Source organism: Schistocerca piceifrons, chromosome 6 (genome assembly GCF_021461385.2).
Source record: "Schistocerca piceifrons isolate TAMUIC-IGC-003096 chromosome 6, iqSchPice1.1, whole genome shotgun sequence".
In the NCBI taxonomy this organism is placed as follows: domain Eukaryota; kingdom Metazoa; phylum Arthropoda; class Insecta; order Orthoptera; family Acrididae; genus Schistocerca; species Schistocerca piceifrons.
Window position 1 is genome coordinate 551,858,988 of NC_060143.1, and position 27,370 is coordinate 551,886,357.

Genomic DNA, 27,370 nt, shown 5'->3' on the forward strand with positions numbered 1-27,370 from the left:
GAATAAAATATAAATATATAAAAACATGTAATTTTGGTGAAATGTGTAAATATATGTAATGACAAAATGAAATAGATCAACTCTGAGAACATAAATCATCAACATTTTTACTTTTCAAGTCCATAGTAGAGCACGAAATTAATATGTAATTACATAAAAAAATCTGGGCTCTAGTCAGCTTCACTGTAGTCCATGAACTTCAATGCATGACAAATAGTCATTAGTTTATTAGGTAACTGAGTACTTTTGATGATTATTACAAAAGTCAATAGACTTTACAAGAGTACTTTTTATTTGTAACTCAAGGGAATCACTTGTAATTTATTACTTTAGTGGAAATCTTTGCAAGTTGTAAAGTAAAATATTACTCTGTACTTATGTAACTTGTAGAGATACACATTTCTTTGTCAGTTTAATACAAATAACCACTGTTATTTTACAAAGAAAAGTACAATGAGATGCTTTTATGACACACAATAACTAACTATTCTAAATTGAGACATAATCTAGCCTATAAAAGAAACCAGTGTTAAACACACATAGGTTCTAAGCAGAAAATGCTTGTAATGTTAAGTAAGAAGTCACTTATGTTAATTTGAATTGTTATGTGACATGCATTATCTCTGCTACTGACAACTCATTTAGTCACGTGTCTGCTGAAAATTCATGCACATTTTTCATACCACTGTCGCATAAGTTTATGGTATTTTCTGAATGACACAGTTTAATACAGTTTCATTATCTACCATTTGTCATGAGCACATTCTGAAACATCCAGTAATCTTACTGCCTGTCAACCAAACATTTCTAGCGCAGTGGTTACATTGCAAAAACCCATTTCCTCTGCCTTGATGCTTCTGAAAGTTGGTACTTTCAGAGCACTTCAGTTTATGATATGCAAAAACAGATTTAGAAATAAATGGAACATCTTTGTATAAATATTTAGTTAAGGTATATATTTGCCCATATATTTCACTGATGGTGTAGTCATTCCTGGGAAGACTACTTTTCCATCTACCTTGTAATCATTATACGCCATTTCAGTCAACAACTCATAGCCTGCACGCTGTGCTTGTTTTTGAGAAGCCATGGCAGTGAATGCTGTAGCTGTTACCTTCAGTCCAACACCTTTCACAAGCTTAAATCGAGTGCGTAAGATCTCAAGTCCCACATTTTGCCCTCTGTATTTGGGTAATACAGTTAGTCCCACAGCACTCATGTAGTGGTCCACTCCATAATGTTCAAATACATCAAGTCGCTTTGGTAGATCTTCCATCAGCATGCGCCAAATTTTTCGCATTGCCTCACCTTTCAACTACAAAAATAAACATACATTAATTTTTATTTCCTTAGTTATGGGCATTGTATTTACTTGATTTAATTTCACATTTCTTGTGACATATATATTTGAAACTATCTGATATTGCTTGTATTAGTTACATAAATGTGAGACAGTACATTGCTATTAGTTCCATTTATGAAAACAGAGAGAAGAAAGAAGAAATTTCTGACTGTAAAATATAAAATTGAATGAAATATTTAATTAAAGAAAGTATTTCAACATATATTTTACATGTCGTTTAGTGATCCCAGAGAAATAATATGATATGGCAGCAACACAGTAGTATTTTTTTTCTGTATTAATTTCAGTTTACTTTTGCAGACCCCTTTGCTTTATAAGAAATCTGCCCCTGTAGCAGACAGTGGAGTTTGCTGTTGTGGTGGAACTTAACCTGAGATAGCTGGTTTGAATTTGGGAAGTAGAAGAAATTTTCTTCACTGTGTATGACTAGTAATGGAAAGATAGAGTCAGCGTAAAATTCCTGAAAGTGCACCTTGCAGCAATGTCTTCAATATAAATTTAGTTTAAAAAGTTTCCATGATGTCTCACGTGGCAAAATCAGGATGATGTGTCCATCCGATAAGTGTGTTGGGCTCAATATCCCCTTGTGTGCCAAAACTGGCTTTCATCATTTCCCTTCCTCTTGGTGGAAACCAAGAGGCAATACTACAGTGAATAAGTGTATATCAGATGCTGGTCAATACAGATACACAACTAGCACTTCAAAACTGGTCAGAAGAAGGCAGTCACAAATTATTTCCATGATATGTGGTTTTGGGTCTACCTTGATGCCAAACTTTGTTTGTGATCCTAGACACTTTTGGGGATAATTTTACTATCATCAGTGATTTCCCCCTCCCCCTTTACATGTCATAGCATTGATAACAGTTTTTTCCTCAAAGAGTATGCCACGTGATATGCTTTATGCACTAAGTGACTGCTTGGAAACTTCATATCTTAGTATAAAAATGCAGGTAATAAGTTATCTGGAATGATTGTTTAACTTCTATTAGCTGAGTTTTAGTTCCTGTGAATGTCATTTCTACGCATTATCTCTGAGAGCCATATGTCTGTTGCTGACAGGCAATCACCTGTCACAAACAGGCTGCAATGCTAGTATAGTTTTGAAAGTAGTCAGAAAAAGTTACTTCTAAGCTATTAATTTTTTTAATGGAACTTGTAGCTTATGTGGTGCAAAATTTGTTGTTACATCATTCTTCTCTAAGTGGTCAGCATTCAGCCCTGTTTAAATATGAATAACCAGTAGAAAGGTGCATTTTGTATGTTCAGATTATATGGTGCACATAACTTATGGGAACATGCTATCTGATTAAAACTAAACTAAAATCAGAGGAGGATTTTTTTACATTAATTCTAAATGTTTTGCAATCTTTGAAGACTCTTACATTACTTAGCAAGGAAGCAACTATTTTTTTAGCAGTGAATTCACATCTTTTTAAATTAAAACCTATGCACTGACAGTCCCTCTATATCTGTTTATTAAGGCTGTCAGGTATGTGTCCTGTGAGGCTTCTGTCCCACAACTGCTTGTGGCCTGTTGGACAAAGACAGACAGCAGCCAGGACGCTGGGAGTTTGTAGCCTTCCTCTCTACTGATACTGTGTGGCTGCTCGATAATTCAAGTTGCTTCTCGAATTTTGTATTGACATGTCCATGACTCTTTCACCAGCACACGGGCCTCCTGGGACAAGATAGGCTGTCCACAGTCGTGATGGTGTTCCTCTGTCACTGATTTATTGTGATAATCGCATATAGTGTTCATGTTCGCCTAGATGTGTGCTAACTGCCTCTATTATGTTTTGGATTCTGTGGCTGCTGTGAAAAATTAGTTTAAAAATTCATCAGCGGAGGATGTTACCTAACCTTTCACTGACACTCTTCACATGTTGTAAATGCACTACTGGAAGATTCTCTTCCTTGCCGTCTACTTTTGTTGTGTTTTGGTTGACCTTGGTTACCTTTCTTATAACGTTGTTGTCATAGCCATTGGCACAAAACATGTGGTACAGCTCCTTCAATTCTTCTTTGATGCTGTCAGTGTCACTTATCTGGCAGACACAGGCACTCTGCATGTGAAAAACTGAATACTTCTGTGTAGGGTGATGGTGCTGTTACCAATTTGTATGTTGGTTTCCAGTACACTTTGTGTCCCAGTGTACCATCTGCAGTTCTATATACTTCCACATCCAAAAATGGTAATGCACCATTGTTTTCAGTTTCATGAGTGAACTGTATGTTCTTATGCAGATTCTTTAAATGCAGAAAGAAGCTTCCAAACACCACCTCCCCTTGTGGCCAGATAATGAATGTGTTGTCTACATACAGTATCCAGCAACATGGGTGTAAGGGTATAGAAGCTAGAGCTGTTTATTCAGATCCTACCATAAAGATGTCCACAGCAACTGGGGAGAGAGGGCAGCCCATTGCCACTCATCTAATTGCTCATAATATTTTCCCCGCCAGGTGGAGTATGCTGGTGATAGGCATAAACACACTAAATCACAAATATCAGGTGGGTTCTGCTTCTGTAAGATGTGAATGATCTCCTCTGGTATACAGATAACGAATGACTTGATATCGAAACTAACCATAGTATTAGTTGACTGTATCCATTCCTCCTTACTCAGCTGTAAAAACTGAGAAGAATCCTTCATGTTTGAGTATCTTTGCCCCGAAAGACAGCACAATTTAGATGCCAGATGTTTTGCTACATAATGCTACAGACCTGAGTGGGTAACCCTTCCCCTAAGAAGGTACTCCATAAATTCTAGGAGGGACAGGAACTTTGGTGATGAGCCTCCTGGCCCTCCTGGCTGTATCTGGATCAATTCTTGAGTCATTCATAAGGACATTCATGTTCTTGACTATCCTCACCATTGGATCACTCCTAAGGGTTCGCTCAAAGTGTGTCCATTTTCTTTTTCCTTTGTCTGCATACTGGACCACAACATGCTTGTTATTCCTGAGCTCTTTTATGACCTGTCTTCCTTCATGTGTAATATTGTGTCTTGGTGGCTTTGCTCCTTGTAATATTCTGACAATTTCTTGCCTTATCTTTTCTTCTATATACGTGTGGTACTTGATGGAGAGATGCTTCCACAGACTGAATGATCCCCTCTGTAGGAATTTTCATGGATGCTACTGCAAAGTTAAATGATTTGGACAGAACTGATGTTGCCACTTTTGTAAACCCTCATCACCAGTTTTTTAAAGGCCTCGTCACTATTGCTGTGGAGGCAGAGTTGCCACTGTTGTTATGGAAGGTCAAGTTAGTGAGTTCGTGAAATGGCTTCTGGTGCACTACACTGATAAATAATTTCTACCTGCCACTATTATGCAGCAATGCCCAAGGGTCAGGTAACAGAATAGGAGAATGAAGGTTCTACAACACTCCAATAAATTGGAGACAAAGTCACACAAATAAGATGAAAAAGGTTCACTTATTTTTGGGACTTGAATAATGAAGTCTGCAACACTGCATGTAATATAACACAAAATAGGCCCTCGATGGCTAAGTGCAAATAATCGTAGGTAAACTTCACAGTACATACAAATGCAATTTACAACAACTGTCTGTTCACTTCTAAGAGTTCACTAAACGATGTTCCCTGTCTAAGTCAGCCCTGGATGATGATCTGTAACCAAGAGGGTGAGAACTGCTCTTCTATCTTCCGAGTAGGCTTCTGTCCATTGTCATCTGCTCATTGGCAGGTTGTACTCAGCCAGCAGTTGCCTGAGGTGAAGTCGATATCTTCATCCTCAGCACTGCCTGTGGCGGTGGTGGAACCTGTGCAAGTGGAGAGTCTCTATGACACTGGCGCCAGCTCGCATCTTTGTGCCTGTGGTGCTTCTGCCCTGACTGTGTCTTGTTTGGATGAGACAGCAGCCACCATACTGATAATCTGCATCTTGGTGTTTACCACAGTACAAGCTATATCCAGATTTGGCCGTGTATGCTGTTTGTTCCCAGTCAGTTACTGAAATTTCTTTTGCCATCAACTGCTGACCAACCTTTTCTCCATGCTGGCTTCCTTATGAATTATTCTATCAATGTTATCTGAGTCATTCACTGATAATTGATGACAGCCATAAATGCTTGCTGTACAGTTGCCTGTTACTGCAATCTCTGTAGTCAACATATCCTTTCTTTAGGTTCCATCAAGGATGCAGTCAGCAAACTAGATACTGCAGGAGTATAAGAACTACATGGTGAGTGCAGGGCTGTCTACATAGGAGGAACAAGGAGACCAATTATCAAATGCAGAGCAGAACATGAACGCTGTGTGTGATTAGCACAGTATAATTAATTGGCAATAGTGTAACACCAACACGATTGTGGGCAGCCTATCTTGTTCCAGGAAGACCATGTTCTGACAAAAAAGTGGTGGATGCAGCAACACAAAATTCAAGAGGCAACTAAAATTATTAAGCAGCCTGACAACATCAATAGAGAGGACAGTTAACTACTTCTAGCATTCTGATTGTGGCTGTCTCTGTCCAATGGGCCATGATTGGTCATGATGCAGGAACCTCACTGGGCACAGAAGCAACAGCCCAACAAATAAACAGCCACAGAGGGGCTGTCAGTGCATTTCCGTGCACACCAGGAAGGAAAACAAGTGCTGATTTGCAGACTGTCATCAATCACTGACAAGCCGGTTAGCCCACAAATAGTTTCTATCCTACCATCTCTCTTTTGTCATGAATTGCCTTTTATATTCTAGGGTGAGAGGAACCTTTCCTCCACCCAAACCAGTCTTTCCCTGAGAAAGGGCATTGTAATGTGATTGACATATTGGTTTTAAGGTTTATGAATCAAGTATTTTACACACTGATGCTATACTGCACCCAGAAGAATTTTAATTATTAGCATTACATTACAAATATTCATATAAACACATAAACACAAGTCATACAAGCAACTTAATGTAGCTGATAAGAAGAAAGATGTGACCTAGAGAATACCAAAGATGCTAACTGTCTGTAACCATGTAATATTGCTGACTCAACTGTCAATACAGTGTGTTTCAAAAAGGACTTTACAACTTTGAAAATTCATATAAATTAATTCATAGTACCTACAAAGGTGATTGTAGTGTCAATTTGTAGGGAAATATATCAAGTTTTGTCTCGCATGGTTTGCTAGTGCCGAATCACACCGTAACGAGGGCTAACGGCAGTTGCATTAAATATGACTGTCTTCATTGGAACTGAGCATGCTAGCGGTGTATTTTGGTTTGAAAAATCAAAGTCAGTGATGACAGTTCAGTGTAATTTCCATACCATGTACACTAAAGATCCTCGTAGTAGGCCAACAATTTATGAGTGGCATAAATGTTTTGTAGAAACAGGGTGCTTGGTAAGACATGGGAAATCATCAGGTCATCCAAGCACATCTGACAATGTTGTTGAATGAGTGAGACAATGTTTTGTCAACAGTCCTATGAAATCGACCTGGCGTGCACATCGCAAACTGCAGATCCCACATACAACTGTTTAGCGTGTGCAGAGAAACCATTTGCATTTGAAGCGATAAAGATTGAGAATCGTACAAGCACTAACAGACACTAATAAAATTGCTCACAAGAACTTATGTGCAGATATGTTAAATTGATTACATGATGATGAACATTTCTTGGACAAAATCATCTTTTCTGATGAGTCGACTTTTCACTTAAGTGGCAAAGTTGACACATATAACTGTAGGATTTGAGGCAGTAAAAATCCACATCAAACATTGCAACACATCCATGATAGCCCTAAACTGAACGTTTTTGTGCATTGAGCAAGAACAAAGTGTATGGCCGCTTTATCCTCCTTGAGAGAACCATCAAGGGTATAGTGTACCTGGATATGTTACAACAATTTTTATACCACAGATCAATGAGGATGACCATAAATAAAATTTTTACTTCCCACAAGATGGTGCACCACCCAACTACCTGGCTGATGTCAGGAATTTTCTCAGCGACACTTTCCAGGTCAATGGACTGGCCTTGATGCGTCAATTAAGTGGCCTCCATGTACACCAGACTTGACACCACTTGCTCTCTCTCTCTCTCTCTCTCTCTCTCTCTCTCTCTCTCTCTCTCTCTCTCTTTTTTTTTGGGGGGGGGGGGGGGGGGAGATTCGTCAAGCATATTGTATTTGTACCTCCTGTGCCAGCTTCTCTACCTGAACTTAGAGCAAGAATTTACACCACTACTGAGCAAGTTACACCTGCAATGCTACAGTGAAGTTTCGGAAGAAATTGTCTTCCAAGAGAAGTGTGCGGGATAACCATCAGAAGCCACATACAACATCTTTAGTTTAAGGTAAAAAAAAACTTTAAGTGTTTTCCTACAAAATAACACTAAGCCCAGCTCTATATCGTCTTTCAATAAATTTATACGAATTTTTAAAGCTGTAAAGTCCTTTTTGAAACATCCTATACAGCTACCATGAAACATCATTATGAATTAAACTTCCATAATTCAACAGTTATATAAATAACTATTTAAACAAAAAAATTAACTTCTAATAGATCTTCAGCAACAGTAAAGGAGCAAACTTATAAAATAGTCTGACGGCAAGAGAGACACCAATGTCATATGGATACTGAGACCACTTGATGTATGTAGCAAAGGTTGAAACCATAATAGATTAAATTACCTACTTAAAAATTTGAAAAATTGTGTCAAACTATGTACATTTTGTAGATAACATGAAGATGGCAATCACAGTGAGACATGCTTATTGTAATAAACAATCAAACATGGCCATCTCTTTGGTCTCTCATTATAATATAACAATGTCCTTATCTGGCATATACTACACAGCATCTCAGATGAGTACAAATTATAAATGGTTGCTCTCTTAGAAGTCAAGGAATTTTTGGTGAAGTTACAGTATCATTATGATATCAGAAAGCAGTGCCTTTGGTTTCAGTAAAACAAATAAGATACAAAAGATTGGGTACATTAAGCAAATTATCCTAGAAATATAGACTGGTTATCTTTATAATTTCAGTCTTACATATTATTAATTAATGTAACACTTTTGGGTAATAGACTAAAAGTGACATGTTACGACCGAAAGAAAGAGACTAGAAATAGCCAGACATGAGATTGGAGGGGACAATCAGATTGTGAATTCACGAGAGCACGAAATGTGTTAATGTTAATGGTAAAAGCCTATGTGAAGTGTAACATGTGTACTGTGCAGGGATGCCATCAGAACTATTGAGAACAATGTTAATGTAATGACAACAGTGCATGAGCAAAATTAAGTATGAAACTTTAACCGTATACATGCATGTAACTGAATAGTGAACAGTTATTATGTATTTTGAGACTTTGCTAGCAAATAACATCTGGCATCATCAATATGGAAAAAATGGGATTGAGCATATGGCATCGTTGGCTGGGAGGCCCCTATTCGGGGAAGTTTGGCTGCCAAGTGCAAGTCTTTTTTCATTCAACGCCACATTGAGTGACTTGCACACCAGTGATGAGGATGAAATGATGATGAGGACAACACAACACCCAGTCCATGAGCGGAGAAAATCTCCAACTCGGCCGGGAATCGAGCCTGGGCCCGCTTGCATGGAAGGCAAGCACATTACCATCGAGCTAAGCGTATGGACATCATCAATATATTTTGTGGGAATAAACTGCCCATAAATAACAATGTTGTATTGTGTTTAATTAACACACATACCTCATCATATCCCAATGCATTTCCACCGTTGAAATTCAAGATTCAGAATTCACTGAGATAGAATGATGGGATAAGTTTGACATGGTAAGGAACACATAATATGAAAACATGTCAATCTGTGCATCAGATGGGAAATCAATATCAGACATTTTTCATTGATTACAAATTAGTTTTCCCAAACAGTGTGAAAAATGTCAAATGAAAAAAATTAACAGCGATAGATACACTGTGTGGAGAGCAGTGTAAGCAAACAGTGAAATGGAGGAGGTGTTGTGGAGGTTAGTCGAGATCAGCAACACCAGTAGGCAGTGTGGACGGGAACAGAAGAGTGACAAAAGATGCATCATGCAGTGTAACAGTGGAGTATCACTGCTAGTAGCCACCAGCTGATAGGAATGAGTAACATCTGTGCAGCACATGGCCTCCCTGCACGACAACTTCACAACAAAGTTGAGAGTAGTTTTGCTTAATTTTCGGTGTGTTTTTATCCAAGAACCATGGCAGGAGTAAATAACACTGAGTATACTAGATTCAGCTACAGCCAGTAATGAGGATTTAAGCAATTACTGCAAATTGCTATCTGTATTTGATTTTAGTTTTGGGATGAATGGAAATTTTAATGTAAGCCAAGGGTTAGATGACAGGGTCAGCTCAGCCCCAATTATTAACCAGGTTTGTAGAAAGAGTGATGGAGTTGGAGAAGACACAGAGGACAAGCCAGTGGTTAAACAGGAGATGAATTCTGATACCACAGATAAGTTTTCTGTTTTGCAAAGTATTGTTAGTTTAAGTTCCAAAATAGAGAAGCAAAAAGCTGACCTAGTTTTGAAATAATTAATAGACTGGACCAGCTTAAGACAGACATAATTAGCATACACAGTAATTTCAGTTCAGGTATTAGCAGTTTAAAGGAGGAAATTAATGCACTGAAAAATACTCTTGAAAGTAAATTGAAAAAAGACAGTCTAAAGTTACAATTTGAAATAGTAATTACTGAAAAAAATGATATTAAGGTTCAAGAAATAAGCAGTCAATTCAGAATGTTACAGTTAATTCATGTCAAAAAGATTTCTATGAAACAAAAATTATAAATTTTCAGTAAATAAAGAATATTTGTTGAGTATTATAGATCTGACTAAAATTTAATAAAAACAGTCAGACGCAAACGATTTATGATCAGTAACAGGGGAAGTGGAGAAAGTGTCTGATGATGTGAGTAGACATGAGCAAAGATTAAATATATTTAAGGTACTAGAAAAGGTTAGTCAAGTTCCTAACATACTTTCTTCTAAGTATTTTGTGCCAGCTAAAGCTGTTTTTATTAGTTGTAAGCAGTCTACTAACATTAAGTCATATAGAAGTGTGCAGTCAATTAATACTAGGAAAGGTTCTATGATAGAATTTTTCCATGTCTGAGTAAACAAAGTAACGTGGTTCCTCAAATGTATAAACAACAATATTGGATGTAGAGGACAATCTGCCTGATAAGACAAGAAACTGTTGCTTCCTGCTCCTAGAAGCAGTATCAAAAAATAATTTAATTATGTGCCAAAAATAAAAAGAGTTACATTGACTGATAGTCACCATATGAAAAGAAATTTTGAGCAAATTAATAACAACTATAAAAATTTCAGGGGATACAGGGAAAGAAATGCATCTAGAACTCATGATAGAGTGGAGGTGGAGAAACATGTAAGGAGTTCATTGCTCTATGGTTGGTACATCAGTTGACAATTGTGGACTCTCACTGCATGGATATCTGTTTCGTTTCATTCTGGTTTCATTCTCAACATCTTTTCTATCCTAAAATAGAACAATAAACAGAAAGAGGGCAAGTAGTATTGTAGGCATTTAACTTATTTGAAATTCAGAACAGAGATGATGGGAAGTAACATAAGGTGTAAGGATGTCATTGTATTTGAAGCTGATTTATTTATTTTATTTATTTCCACATCTAGTTCCGTAGGACCAAATTGAGGAGCAAATCTCCAAGTTCATGGAAGGTGTCAATACATGAAATTACAACATAAAAGTAATAATAGATAAAATAAAATGTTCATGAACCCATGAAAAGTCAAGCCATTAGTTTAAGTAAACGCAATCAAGAATATAACATAAGAATCAGCTTAATTTTTCAAGGAACTCCTCAGCAGAACAGAAGGACTGACCCATGAGGAAACGCTTCAGTTTTGATTTGGAAATGAGTGGATTACTGCCCATATTTTTGAATTCGTGTGGTAGCTTATTGAAAATGGATTCAGCAGTATGCTGCACACCTTTCTGCACAAGAGTGAAGGAAGTGTGATCCAACTGCATATTGGACTTCTCCTGAGTATTAACTGAGTGAAAGCTGCTTAATTCTTGGAAATAAGCTGATATTGTTAACAAGAAATGACAGTAATGAATATAGACATTGAGAAGGCAATGTCAAAATACCCAGACTAATGAACAGGGGTCGACAAGAGGTTCATGAACTTACACAACTTACTGCCTGAATCACCCTTTTCTGATCCAAAAATATCCTCTTAGAAAGGGAAGAGTTACCCCAAAATATAATACGGTATGATGTAATCAAATGAAAATAAGCAAAGTAGACTAACTTTCATGTCAAATGATCACTTACTTCAGACACCTTTCGAACAGTAAAAATGGCAGCATTACGTCTTTCAACAAGATCCTGAACTTGGGCTTTACAAGACAGTTTACTATCTATCTGAATACCTAGAAATTTGAACTGTTCAGTTTCACTAATCATATGCCCATTCTGTGAATTAAAACATCTGATATTGTTGAATTGTGTGTTATAAACTGTGAAAACTGAGTCTTACTGTGATTTAGCATTAGTTTACTTACTACAAACCATGAATTTTTGTCACAAACTGCACTATTTGGAACAGAGCCAATGTTACACACGACATCCTTTACTACCAAGGTAGTGTCATCAGCAAACAGAAATATTTTAGAATTACCCATAACACTAGAGGGAATATCATTTATATAAATAAGGAACAGGAGTTGCCCCAACGCTGATCCCTGAGGCACCCCCCATTTGACTGTACCCCACTCAGACCCCACATCTCAACACTGTCAATAATAACCTTTTGCTGTCTGTTGTTAAAGTAAGAGGTGAACCAATTGTGAGCTACTCCCCATATTCTGCAATGGTCCAACTTCTGGAGCAATATTTTGTGATCACAATCAAATGCCTTAGTTAAATCAAAAAATATGCCTATCATTTGAAACCTTTTGTTTAATTCATCCAGAACCTTACATAGAAATAGCATTTCCAGTTGTTAAATGACTTCTAAAGCCAAATTGTGCATTTTATAGCAAATTATGTGATATAAAATGATCAATTATCCTTACATACGCAGCCTTTTCAATGACTTTGGCAAACAGTGATGGCATAAAAATAGGTCTACGTTATCCCTTTCTCCCTTTTTATAAAACAGCTTTTCTACTGAGTACTTTAATCATTCAGGAAACTGACCATTCTTAAAGAAAAAATTACAAATATGGCTAAGTACAAGGCTAACATGTGCAGCACAGTACTTTAATATTCTGCTAGACACTCCATCATACCCATAAGAGTCCTTCGTCTTCAGTGATTTGATTATTGGCTCAATCTCCCCTTTGTCAGTTTCACGGAGGAGTATTTCAGACATCAGTCTCAGAAAGGCATTTTCCACGAGAGTGATATGACACTCTGTAGAAACTAAGTTTTTATTAAATTCACCAGCAATTCTCCGAAAATGATCATTAAATACTGTACATACATCTGACTTGTCAGTAACAGAAATGCTTTTACTACGAACTGACTTTATATCATTGACCTTGTGCTGCTGACCAGGCACTTCCTTCACAAGGATCATATGAGTTTAATTTTATCCTATGAATTAGCTATTCTATTTGCATATCACACACTCTTTGCCTTTCTAATAACATTTTTAAGCATGTTACAGTACTGTTTAAAATGGGCTACTGTAGCTTGATTGTGACTACTTATAACATTCTGGTGTAATTATTATGATGTGGTGCTGCACTAAAGCAAGCAACCATAAAACTGACTATTAATTAGAAAAAATCCTACATCCATCCAACCTTTCTGACTTTTTAATATACATTGTATAACTTTTCTTATTATTATACTATATACGATTGGCACGCAGTGTGATATAAATAAGGGATGATATATTGACTTTGTTTGCCAGTAATGCATTTTTTGTTTTGTTTTTATGGAAAAAGCAGGTGCTCCAATTAGAAGATGAACATCTTCTTGGTAAAATGTAAGGTAGTATGTCGAGACGTGGTGGCAGTGACATAGAAATAAGTCATTACATAACTCTTTTCCTAGCAGTATTCTGTCATTGTCAATATGATTAAAAGACTCTGACTGAAAAGTTTTGTATGAGCTGCCTCATTTTACCCTCCTCAGCAACATAAAAATTTTACAAAAATTTTGGCATGCAAATATATTCATGCTCCGGTTAACATGCAACTCACCCATCACTCCTACAAGCTCTCCTAACTGTAACTCACTCACACCCACTAGTTCATCGCTGTAAGTCACTTGTACCCATCCACACCCACTTGCTCATTCACACTCACTCAATCAGCCCAACCCATTGTCATTCTCTCTTTGTGTATCTCTGATGCCACTGTCTCCTATCTCACAGCCACAGCCTCCTTCATTTTGTCCCACTATTACTTTCTCCTCTCACCGTCACTGTCTCCCTCTTACTGTTACTATCTCATCACTCCTTCCCACTGATGCTGTTTCCTCACACTGTCACTACTTCTCTCATCCTCGTTGTCACTGTCATACACTCTGACTCTCATTAGCACTGGCTCCCAAATGCTTCCCCTTTCTTCTTCTCTTTATTCCTCTCCCACTGCCACTGTCTCCTTCAATCTTTTCCTAGGAATATTCTATCATTGTCAATATCTTCCACTGCCACTGTGTCCCTCTCTTTCCCCAAATTACCACTTCATCATACTTTCTATACCACAACAGCTGTCTAGTATCTTCCACTATTTATTACTTTTATATCTCTTTCCCACTGTCACTGTCTCCTCTCTTAGCACAAAAAAGCACAAACTTGTTTGCATGCCAAAATTGTTGGAATATTTTTTTAAAGAGACAGAGGAAGGTAGAATGAGGTAACTGGTACCCTACTTTTCAGTCAGAGTCTTTTAAACAGGAACATATTTCACTGGTTCTGTTGTTTTCTCTGCTACAACAGGGCATATCACACATATGAAAAGAACATTATGGTTCAGTAACATTTTGATAGTTTACTTATGACTTGTGAAATAGAAATATCATAAAGCAAAACTAATTTTACACCTCAGACTGGATTTTAAATACACAAAAATTTTGCATTTGTTTCAGTACTACAACATGGGGTTCCAAGAACCCATCCGATGATAACGGAGATACTGCACGTAGCAGTCTTGGAATCCACAGCTCAGTTTTGGTATCTTGAAAATAATGTTTTTTGGGTGTTTAGATAAAGATTTTTGAAAATGGGAAGATAGCATTTCTAGAAAAAAGCTTAGAGAATGTACCGTTAAAATTTGAGCACTTTGCTGCTGTTAGTTATTTAGACATCTGCTGCTGATGGTGAAAAAATGATGAAAAATGTTTTTGTGATTTTTCAGGAACTGCCCATAAACTAAATGGAGCCTCCATAAGCCCCTTAAGATGCACTGTGGACCAGATCTAACACAAAAAGAACCAACTGATTTGCTCCATTTGCCAAAGTTGGAGGAAGTGTATCATATTCAAACTCTGACCATGTACTGTAGGATAGTTACAATTAGATGATCCTTCTGTTGGGTGTCCAAATGGTCCCTAGCCCAAGGGCTATCTTCTACATCTACATCTACATGATTACTCTGCAATTCACATTTAAGTGCTTGGCAGAGGGTTCATCGAACCACAATCATACTATCTCCCTACCGTTCCACTCCCGAACAGCGCGCGGGAAAAACGAACACCTAAACCTTTCTGTTCGAGCTATGATTTCTCTTATTTTATTTTGATGATCATTCCTACCTATGTAGGTTGGGCTCAACAAAATATTTTCGCATTCGAAAGAAAAAATGGTGACTGAAATTTCGTAAATAGATCTCGCCGCGACGAAAAACGCCTTTGCTTTAATGACTTCCATCCCAACTCGTGTATCATATCTGCCACACTCTCTCCCCTATTACGTGATAATACAAAATGAGCTGCCCTTTTTTGAACCCTTTCAATGTCTTCCGTCAATCCCGCCTGGTAAGGATCCCACACCGCGCAGCGATATTCTAACAGAGGATGAACAAGTGTAGTGTAAGCTGTCTCTTTAGTGGACCTGTTGCATCTTCTAAGTGTCCTGCCAATGAAATGCAACCTTTGGCTCGCCTTCCGCACAATATGATCTATGTGGTCTTTCCAACTGAAGTTGTTTGTAATTTTAACACCCAGGTACTTAGTTGAATTGACAGCTTTGAGAATTGTACTATTTATCGAGTAATCGAATTCCAACGGATTTCTTTTGGAACTCATGTGGATCACCTCACACTTTTCGTTATTTAGCGTCAAGTGCCACCTGCCACACCATACAGCAATCTTTTCTAAATCGCTTTGCAATTGATACTGGTCAAAAACACTTGACCCTATTTTTCTGTCCCCAACAGAACCCAAGGTTCCTTTACATTCATATGTAAATGTGGCTGCATGCTGGTCATCAAAATTATTTTTTTTTATTTTATTTATTTATTTTTTTTAATAGTACCATTGTAAGTTAATAGTTACTGTCTAACATTTTGGACGACTTGAAGTGCTGAAGTGTGTGTGCAAACTTCAGCTTCTTTAACGATACGACTTACTTGAGATGGTCAGCTGACTTTCCTTTCTCTTCTTCTCCACAGTATATTGCTTGGAACAGGAATTTCTCAAGGCTCATTCTACTTATAAAAATTAGTAGACGTACACAGTTTCTTTTGCTTCACTTAACGATGTATATTTAAACATCAAACTTTTACAAATCTCACTCCCCACATGAACAAATACTGTCAAGTAAGTCTACTTGCATGTGCAAACATTAGAAGCACAGTTACAATTACAACAGAGTTGGCTTGCTAACCACAACTCTATTATACAGAAATCATACACCTGTCTTGTCTCTAGCAAGGTCAAGTTAAAAGTTACTAAAAATCTTTTTCCAATCAACTTTTCTTTCGTCACTAACAATAGTCACAGTTACAAAACAGCACAGAATACCGCAGAAGTTCCTCGGTTCTGCCACGAGCTTTCATTATGAATTCCATGGCGCTACCAACAATTACTTGTCTGTGCCGTTCGACCACAGTGTCTACTGTCTTCGTGCGACAAATTTCAAACCCGCACACACACACACACACACACACACACACACACACACACACACACACACACACACAGACAGGTGACGCACAGTAGACAGGGTTCCTTTCTCCCACTTGCATCTAAAATATCGTGTGTTCGAGATGGTGGAAGGCTGAGTGATTCTAAATTTGCGCGGAAATTCTTGAAACACTACATATCCCCCCCTCAGATTGGACACACGATATTTTATACATAATCATTATGTACATAACATCACTCACAACAACACTCTTGGCCGGCCGAAGTGGCCATGCGGTTCTAGGTGCTGCAGTCTGGAACCGCGAGTTTGCTATGGTCGCAGGTTCGAATCCTGTCTCGGGCATGGATGTGTGTGATGTCCTTAGGTTAGTTAGGTTTAACTAGTTCTAAGTTCTAGGGGACTAATGACCTCAGCAGATGAGTCCCATAGTGCTCAGAGCCGTTTGAACAACAATCTTTCCTTATTTCCAATTGTAAACTACAGGTGTTTATGACACTTGAGTATTCTATTTTCCATTTTTTTCCTCTGTACTACTTTTCCTTCAGTATGTACTAGCTTCATTATCTGTTGTAGTTTGGAGGAACTTTGGGGAACATGAAAGTGTTCCTTTTGACACTCGTAAACTTGCATAAAACATATAAATGCTAGTGGTACATAGAATTCAAACTTTCCAGAATAACCCCTACAAAATTTTGTGACTTTTGTCATGATAGTGTCCCTTTTCACTAGGATCAATACCTATAACTTGCCTGTTGGTTGACCATATGAGAGCACTTCCTCTTTCCATTTTGGTAGGTACACCCCTTTATAAAACATTCCTATTTCTTAGGCAACAGGTCATCCTATCTCCATGTAGGTACACCTGCCCTATATACTTAAAAAATGCCGGGTATTCCCCCCTTATCCTTTCTGAGTAGGTCTCATGGTTCATTACCCCAGAATACATTCCTATGTATACTATAATTAAGTATTTTCTGGTAAAGTAACAAATCTACTCTACACTTCGCATATACTTCTTAATACTTCATCTAATCCCTAGAGTCCTCCCCTACTTATCAACTTCTACACTTCCAGTAGGTACCAGGTCTGTATACACTATTCAGTAGATAATATGCTTACTTAGGCTATATGAGTCCCGCTATCCTATAATTTGTCACTTTACCAGAGTATTTATTACACTGACTTTTCTTAAATGACTATCACAATCAGTTCCACTCTTGGTTGCATTCTTTCTCTTTGCTCACACCTCCTTCTCATGTACACTCAATGTAGACTAAGAGAGAGAGAGAGAGAGAGAGAGAGAGAGAGAGAGAGAGAGAGGGAGAGAGAGAGAGAGAGAGAGAGAGAGAGAGAGTCATGATTTATCTGTTGTTGTAAATCATGCTACTGTAAAATAGTTATTTAGCTCTTCATATTATATATTATTTTATACACATATAAAATACTCTATTCATTTCATTCCATGCCAATATCACTTCCTTTCTTATTCTGTGATTCCATATTATATTATATTTTATGCACATATAAAATACTCTATTCATTTCACTCCATGCCAATATCACTTTCTTTCTTAGTCTGTGATTCTCTTGGATTGTTTTTTTTATTATTATTATTTTATTGTCATATCCAGTTTTCTAGGTAATAAGGTTATAGGATTGTCGTTGCCAGTTGTAGGTGGCATGTGAGGATCTAAGAAGACTGGCCGGATATTATGAGGGGCAGGCATGGCCTTAGTAAGGGAGTGCATTCATTTCACTCGGGAAGAACTTGATGGGAATGCGCGCACCCTGCTCACATGCCACCTACAACTGGCAATGACATTACCAGCCTCTCTGTGGGAATGGGCCGACTGCAGCACGTACTCCAAAAGCGAGGTGCAAAAACAGGGCTCTACATCTAAACAAATCGGCAAATTTGGCAGACTAGCCGGGACTCAGAAGACAAAGAAGGAGATGAATGACACCAGAGCCGTGGTCAATTTGACTGGAAAAGAACTGGACATTGCCACAATCGCAGTCCTCAAAAAAGGACTGAATTTTGCCCCCGTCCCCAGAACGATCCCGAAAAGAGACATTATCAGCAGCATGGAAGAAGCAATATGAGGGCTTCCAAAGGAGGAAGCAGAGGAAGTCAGATGGGAAACTTCCAGAATAATCGACAGATCTTGATTACCTAAAAATAATATATCTGCAGAAGAACGAGCAGCTCTCCTGTCCCTTAGAGATGACCCTGATATAACGATCCTACCAGCAGACAAAGGGAACGCTAAAGTGCTATTAAGTACTGCCGAGTACTGGCAGAAAATAAACCTTCTGCTACAAGACGAGGCCTACAAGAGGCTGAAGAAGGATCCAACCCCGACGATGAGTAGAAAGATGATAGCTCTGCTGAAGAAATCTGACCTACCTGAGTTAATGCAGAAGCGGCTGTACCACAGAGTGCCAGCAATACCACGTCTCTATGGACTCCCAAGATCCATAAGGAAGGGGTACCTCTGAGACCGATTGTGGACTCCATCAATTCTCACAGTTACAAACTTGCTAAATACCTAGCGACACTGCTCAAACCCCTTGTGGGACACTGCAACCACCATGTGAGAAACTCAGCTGAATTCGTAAAAATACTCAGGGACATGCGAGTACAAAGTGAGGACCTACTCGTGAGCTTTGACGTGACGTCGCTTTTCAGGAAAGTGACCCTTCAAGACTCCTTGGCACTTTTAGCCCAGCACTTTGAACCACAAACAGTCAGCCTCTTCGAACACGCACGAACAACCACCTTCTTTCAGTGCAATGGGGAATTCTTTGAGCAGATCGACGGTGTGGCCATGGGCTCCCCATTGGCTCCTGCGATTGCAAACCTGTATATGGAACATTTTGAGGAGATGGCCCTTCAGACTGCCAGACAGAAACCAAAGCACTTTTTCCGCTATATCGACGACACTTTGGTCATGTGGGGACATGGCAAACAGGCACTAGATGAGTTTCTTGAACACCTCAACAGCATCCATCTGAACATCAAATTTACAATGGAAATGGAGAAAATGGATGCCTCCCCTTCCTTGATATTTTAATTAAGAAATGGTTCACTAGGCCATGCAGTACGTAGGAAGAAGACACGCACAGACCTATACCTTCATGCAACAAGCTGCCACCATCCAGCACAAAGAGAAACAGTACTGACCACCCTGGTACGTAGGGCGCACGCAGTCTTTGACAAAGACAGCCTACCATCCGAGCTGCAACACCAGAGGGAAGTCTTTCATCAAAATGGCTACAGTGAAACGCAGATCAACAGGGTACTTAAAAGGAAGAAGGAAGCAGTGAGAACCCCAGAGAAGAAGAAGAAGACAAACGACTCGCGTTCCTTCCGTATGTGGGTCCGCTCATGGCCAAAATTGCACGACTTCTAGGCAAATACAATATCAAAACCATTCTCCGACCACCACCAAAGACGAGGGAGCTCCTAGGTTCTGCCAAAGATGCGCTGAACCTTAACACACCAGGAGTATACAGCATACCGTACGAATGTGGAAAACAATACATTGGGCAAACACAGCGCTGCATATCTAAGCGCTGCGAAGAACATATCAGATGTGTGCGACTGGGTCACACAGAAAAATCGGCCATAGCAGAACACAGCATCAATGAAGAACACACCTTCAACTTCGAAAACACGAAGGTACTGTGCCGAGCATCTGGCTTCTGGGAAAGCGTTATCAAAGAATCCATAGAAATAAGGATTCACGACAATCTGGTCAACAGAGATGAGGGATACCAACTCAGCACAGCATGGAACCCTGCGATAGCGGCAATCCATTGGGAGCGCACCTGTCAATGTCCTCCGCCGCAGACAGAAGGCTTACACTGAGAACCGAACGTGGCCACTGGGGGTGACTGCCATTCCCACCACTGCGCGCAGCCCGCTGGTCCACCGCAGCCACCAGAGGTCCAGTGGAGGGGGGCAACCGCGCATACAAATAGCCTGCTCTCCATGAATCTCGACACTTCGCCAGAAGATGGGTAGTATGGTACTTCCCGAAACATCGTGTAATATCAAAGCTATCACCCGGCTGGAGACCCGAGAAACCTTCATCAATAGTTTACTCCGGGAAAGCCTACAGTCGCAAGTATTATTCTCTTTTACCTTCTGACAGATTTCACAGTCTCTAATTAAACATATTACTTTATGCCATAGCTTCTTAAAATAATAAAACTTAATCATATCGGCTATACACATTTTGATTCCAAAGTGTCCATATCCTGTATGAACATACCACACAAGTGTGTTTCCATTACCTGTGGAAAGCATAAGCACCAACAATGCGATGTTACCGTATCTCTCTAAAACAAATTATGACCTATGACTTTCCATTTTCTTACTTGATTAGCAGGTAAGGAATTCGGGATACACATAGCAAACATTTCTGTAAAATAGGGATCATGATGGATATTTTCTGTTATTCTTTGAGCCATCTCCAGTACCCTGATGTTCCAGTATTCTACTGACATAAAATTAATTGCAAAAATAATGCCGGGTCCTTCCGTAAGTTTTAATTCTTCCATTCCATGGGTAACCTAGACAAAGCATCCAGTACAATATTCTTGGAACCTTTTACATACTGTATCCTAATACCATATTCCTGTAAGAAAATTGTCCATCGCATTAATCTACTGTGTAACAATCAACCAGTCATTAGAAAGGATAGAGCTTGGTGATCTGTATAAACATGGATTTCTGAACTCCATAGTAGAGTTTGAAATTTTTGGATTCTTCATACAATTGCCAACAGTTCTTTTTCAGTAGTCATGTAATTTAATTCATGCTTGTTGAGACTATGGCTAGCAAAAGCTATGGTTCAGGGTTCTACATTATTTAGATCCCACTCTCCTGGGAAAAGTTCTGCAGCAGTACTGTAATCAGATGGATCTGTTCAAATTTTAAATGGTTTGCCCATAACCAGATGATGTAATATGGGTGATTCGACAAGCGCACTTTTGATGTTTTCAAATGCATTGTTTGCCTCTTGATCCCAAATCCACAGTACTCCCTTCCTTAATAAATGTAAAATTTTCAGGTCATTCAGTTCTTGACCTTGTATGCACTGTCGATAGTATCCTGCCGTCCCTATAAATCCCTTTATCTGTCTTATATTTCTAGGGTGTGGACATTCTTTAATAGCTTTGATGCACTCAGGGTCTGGTCTAATTCCCTGCACCCCTGCAATATGGCCTAAAAACTTAAGATCTTGGTGATGAAAGTACGATTTAGACAGTTTCACTGTAATACCTTTCTCTTTAAATTCCTTCATGGTGTCAATCAAGGTTAGACAATGTTCTTCCCAAGAAGCTGATATTAGCAGGATATCATCTACATATATTATTAAATCCTTCAATAAACCTCTCCCTAATGCTTCATTTAGCGCACATATAAACATAGATACAGAAATATTAAGTCATAATGTCAATACATTGAAACGATACGATTTACCCTCAAACAAAAATGCTGTAGACTTTTTTGATTCTGGATGTAACCTAATTTGCCTATATTCCACAGTCAGGTCCATTGTGCTAAAAAACCTTGCTTTCTCAAATTTGGATAACAATTTGTTGGTGTTAATCGGTCTGTCTCTTTCTGTCTCTATATGGTTATTCAATGTAAGAGTGTCTAACACTAATCATACCCCACCTGTAGCTTTTTTCACCACTACCAAAGGGTTATTCATTACACTAGAACTACATTCTGTTATATTGTTATCAATCATTTTGTTGATTTCCTCCTTAACAGCGTCTTTCAAACTTACAGGTATTGGATATGGCTTACAGAAGAATGGAGTATCATCTTTGATTTTGAGCTTAAATATGTAGTCACCGATATTACCTGGATGATCAGAAATACTACTTCATATTCCATTAGAATTTTATATAAATCTCATTTTTGTTCACCGATTAATATTAGAGATTTGTTAACCTTGTCTTCTATGTCAATTTGATGTGTTACTTGATCTACATTGGCAATCATGGGTGACAGTTGTGCTGTAGCTGTTAATCGCAGACACTGACACTCAGTTGTTTGCTTTCCAATACAGCTATCTGTCACAAATGGTGTCCAATATCTACTGTCCCCTTTCTCAAAACTTAGAATATTTTCATTAAAGTTTAAGATGACTTTAAATGCTAATAACCAATCTAAACCAAATTATATATCTTTACTGATATTCTCTACTATTAACAGTGATTGATGAAGTAATATGTCTCCAATGCTGCAGTTCACTTGAGTTTCGTACTTTACAATCTTACTTTTTGTTCCTCTTATTCCAACTATATAAACTCCAGTTACTGGCAATAATGGTAAGTGCTGTTTAGTCTGAAATGAGTGATACTTCACTCCCTGAGTCAAAAATATGTTAACTTCAGAAGTCTCCACAGTCCCTACTATTACAGGTTGTGGAGTGTTGATAACTAGGTTTGATTCTTCTAGGAGTAACCATTCTTTTGTAAGTATTCTGTGCATGAAATTAAGATACTTATTATGAATCTCTACAACCTGGGCCCTGGCCCTGGATCCAGATCACACCACATTTTCCTCATTATTACTAATTACTGGTTGGTTACCAAATCAGGATATTACATTACCATTCTGGATTCTTGAGTTACTTGATAAAAATTCCTGCGAGGTTACTCGACCTAGATTCGAAGATGGATGCTTCTTTTGATAATGGTCATTGCAATTCTGCTTATTATACTGGCATACTTTCACAATGTTCACTTCATGCTGTTTGAAATTATTCCCACTATTCCTTTCTGAAATTCGAATTTTCCCCTTGATGTAAAGTTTCATTACAGTCTTTATTTAGGGCATCTAGTGCATCAATGAAGAATAACAATTCTTTAACCATTTTCCAGCCATTACACAAGATGTCTTTTCTTGCATAGATGGGTACTCATCTAATTAAAATTCAAACCAACCCCTCTTCCTCCACTGACTTATCTAAAAACTTCGACCGTGTTAGATGCCAGTCGAAATATTTCCTCATGGTACCCCAAGTATTATTGTAGTATTCTGGGTCTCACAAATCTGATATTAGTTTCTCCTGTGCACTAGCAGACCACTATTTCTCTTTAAATTTCTTCTGGAAATCTCCCCATGAAGAAAAGTTCTCAATATTTACAGTACCCCATTCTGAGGCTTCTCCTAAAAGGTACCCCACAGCAAATTCAATCTTTTTAGAATCTTCCCAGTTCTTTGGCAAAGCTTGGTTGAACTTTTCAAAAAATTAATTAGATGTACCTCTCTGTCAGGCTTGAATTTAGGGAATTGTCTTGATAACCCAGAATTCACTCCCCAGTACAAATCAGTAGCTACTTCACTAGTCAACACAACATTGGGTGAAGTTCCCCATTTTTCTACTTTTTCCTGGACAAGTTTAACTTCTCTCCAGCGTTTGTCTATGCCCTTCCTGGTACCAATAAGCTCGGAAGAAGCCATAGGCAATGCATTCCCAGAGGTTATTCCTCAGTGACTTTCCTATCTATAATTTCTTCTACCTGTTCTTCCAGACTACTTACATTTATAACACCAGAGCTTGCTATCTTCTCTTTGAAGCTTCTTCCTACACTGTCTACTTGTGTACTTACACCTGTAATTTGCAACTGAATGACAGGCATTAATTCGCTATGCTTATCAATGCTCTCTTTCAAAGTATGCCATCCCTGCTTTACAGCATTAAACTTAGCATTACATACACCCTCCAATGATCCTAACTTCTCATTAATCTCTAATTCTACACTATTACATTTCTCCTCAATATTCAATTCTAATCTTTTTGACAGATCCTGAAAGTTATCTTTCTGTTTTTGACTGAAGTCAGTAAACATTAGATTTACATGAACATTTAGAGAATCAGTCAATTCCTTCTTTAAATCTAATTTCAGTTTTTGTACTTTACTAGTTAGGGTGTCAAATTCAGTCTTAAAAACATCCATGCCTTTGCATAGATTACTAAATTCTTTGCTCTGTGCATCAACTTTGGCATTTAACAAACCTAGATTTGTTGCTTGACTATTCAAGATTTCACTCTGGTTATTTAGAACTACACTCTGAGCATTTAAACTAGAATGCATCAAACCTATTTCTTTACTTAGAGTCGCATTTAGTTCCTTACTTAAAGTAGCATTTTGAGCAATTGAAGCTGTCCTCTGGTCATCTAATTTAGTATTTAATTGAGTACTTTGATCTTCTAATTTATCATTTAAAGTTTTGATCAAATTTACTAACTCCAACCAGTTAGGTCCTTCTTTTGTACCTCTCATAGCCATTGTTGGTTCTTGAGTTTCCCCAACTTGCTGTTCGTTATTCATATTTTTATCCACTTTGGACCTTGTGAGCATTTAAAAATTAACTTTAAGTATAATAACTACACTAATATAGTTTATGCATCAGCATATACCACATTGTATTCAAACAATAAAGTTCTGTTTTACATTCACCCGGCATAGAATTTGGGCTGCGTTGACGAGCAGATGCAGTGAACAGCAACTGGTGCCTGCGGCATCTGATGTTGGTTTCCGTGTCTGCATCCCCTCAATGTGTGTAAGAGCTGTCTACTCCTCACACCAGATCTTCTTAGTCAAAGTGATCTTGGCGTATTTCTTCTTAGAGAAACACACTGGAATCTCTTTCACTATTTATTGGTGTACTGCCTACAGATGTGCTGAACTGAATGTCTTTTTTTGTCTTTTTGAAACTGAGAGTGATACCTTTCGCAAAAAGCCACTCAGTAATACTTTTAAAAACATTATTTACTGTTTCTTCTGTTGCAGTACGTATGTTTGAATTCATTACAATACTAGTGTCATCCACAAAAAGAACTAATTCTGCTTGTTGTATTTAAGATGGAAGGTCATTTACAGTTATGAGAAACAACAGTGGACCTAAGACAGAGCCTTATGGAGCACTGTAAGTGATTTCTCTCCAGACGGAAGATTGTCCACTCCTTACATTGGTTGCATCACTAAGTATAACTTTCTGAATTCTTTCAGTTAAATATGGCAGTATCCATTGGTTTGCTATGCCATTAATTCCATGAAACCTCAATTTACCCAGAAAATTGCTGTGATTCACACAGCCAAATGCCTTAGATAGGTTACATAAAATACTAACTGATGCTACTTTGTTATATGGTACTTAAAAATTTGGTGAGTGAATGTGTAAATGGCATTCTCAGTTGAGCAACTCTTCTGAAATCCAAATTGTGATTTGCTAAAAATATTATCTTTGCTCATGTGGGATACTATTATAGAATACAAGACCTTTTCAATAATTTAGAGAGAATTCAACAGTAGATATAAACTTACTACTGTTTTACTGTTAATGGATATTAGTTACCTGAATAAATTCATGGAACATAAACTCAAAGCCTCTCTTTCGATATGCTAAAGGCTACCCTTGTCAAACTCATTCTACTCATTTATTTTTGTGTAATTTCTGGTCAGTAAAAGTGAAATTTACTTCAAAAGTAAATAAAAAATAAATAAAATGTTTCTTCAAGATCTTTTATATTATATATTTGTTCAATAAAGCGCTCCTCAGTCTAAAAATTGGTTTTGTATCCACAGTATTTTATCAGAAATGTTGCTTCTGGAGACAATTTTCCCTTGCTTTCCTTGAAGCTGTTGAAGCTGTGGACTGCTTGCCCAACCACATAAAGGATATATGGGGTAAAATGTGAACCATGTTATGATTTAACATTTTTTGCTGATGCAAACCTGAACCAGTGATAGAAGTCATGCTAATAGCAAGAAAAGCTCCTAATAAGGATGATAGATTAAATGTGAAACCTTTGAACAGAGAGAAAATAACAACAAAGTGACCCATGGCACTTAATGTTTAACCACCAAACAGTTCCATCTTATCTTAAATCAAGGAAGAGTTCTATCCAATGGACATTACCACTAGAAGCTGGACCTGGGGACTATAGCATATCTTTATGGCTGGACAATTTTCAGAAAGCAAACCTGCACCCTAAAGAAAAAAAAATCACAGTAGTGCAACAACTAAAGTATAGTACACAGAGGGCACTGAATAGACTGACAGAATTGACACAACATAAAGTGAAAATGGTTAAGTGGGGCTAGATGACCAGTGTGAATGTGGTGAAACATAGCTGTTTGAACATTTGCTCATATGCTCAAGGATTGATGCTGCTTGCACAGTGCATGACAAGGCTAATAAAGCTGCCGTGTTTTGGAAGAAGAGAGCTTAGACATTCTTGCCAGGAAACAGAAAGTAAGGTAACGAAGTATTTAAACACTAACCCTCATAATTCCATAACTGTTTAGGTAAATACTTTGAAACAGCCCAAGAATGATGTTTGACACTGATAAGATTACAACCAATGGAAAAGTTATTCAATATCTGTAAATTCCAATATGTATGCAAAATGCTCTTACCTCATCAGAATTTGATTTCTCGCCTTTGCTGGCAACACATATTATATTGGCCCCAATTATTTCTTCTTGGCCATCTGGATATTCTCTTATTGCTACAAGACCAACATTCTGTTGTAGTGATTCTTTCCACATCATTCTAAGTTCTTCCAAAGATGTTTTATCTGCCATTAAATTAATTGTCTTGCTAAGATCCTCATCCCGGACAAAATATACCATCATGAGCTTGTCAAGAATCTCTTCGTGCATTTCAGGAGTGATGTCCTGTATTCTATAGAGAAGCTTAGAACCATCTGCTAAAGTTGTTTTGCCTTCACATTTTGCCCAAACTTGCGGAAATGGCACATCAGCAGGCCTCTTCCAAGTGGATGGCATTCTGTATATTTTGATTCAGCACACATACAACAGTGACAACTGGAGAGTTCTTGGCCTTCTTATAAGGTGTGGTTTACTGAACTGTATGAATTAGA

The 27,370-nt window shown here is 38.0% G+C and overlaps 1 protein-coding gene across 1 annotated transcript; it reads right to left on the reverse strand.

Moving 5' to 3' along the window:
• Window positions 1-429: 429 nt before the first annotated feature.
• LOC124803024 lies at window positions 430-27,370 on the reverse strand. The gene is made up of 2 exons (XM_047264136.1): window positions 26,904-27,370; window positions 430-1,315 (listed from the first exon to the last, which is right to left on the reverse strand). The coding sequence occupies exons 1-2, from the start codon at window positions 27,273-27,275 to the stop codon at window positions 947-949; spliced, it is 741 nt and encodes a 246-aa protein (XP_047120092.1). The 5' UTR covers window positions 27,276-27,370; the 3' UTR covers window positions 430-946.

Bases quoted from the DNA above. Each gene is read 5' to 3' on its own strand.
- LOC124803024 (XM_047264136.1), bottom strand. From the start codon at position 27,275: ATGCCATCCACTTGGAAGAGGCCTGCTGATGTGCCATTTCCGCAAGTT. The intron at 1,316-26,903 runs GTAAGAGCATTT...TTATTTTTGTAG, and splicing joins AGAAATCAAATTCTGATGAG to TTGAAAGGTGAGGCAATGCG.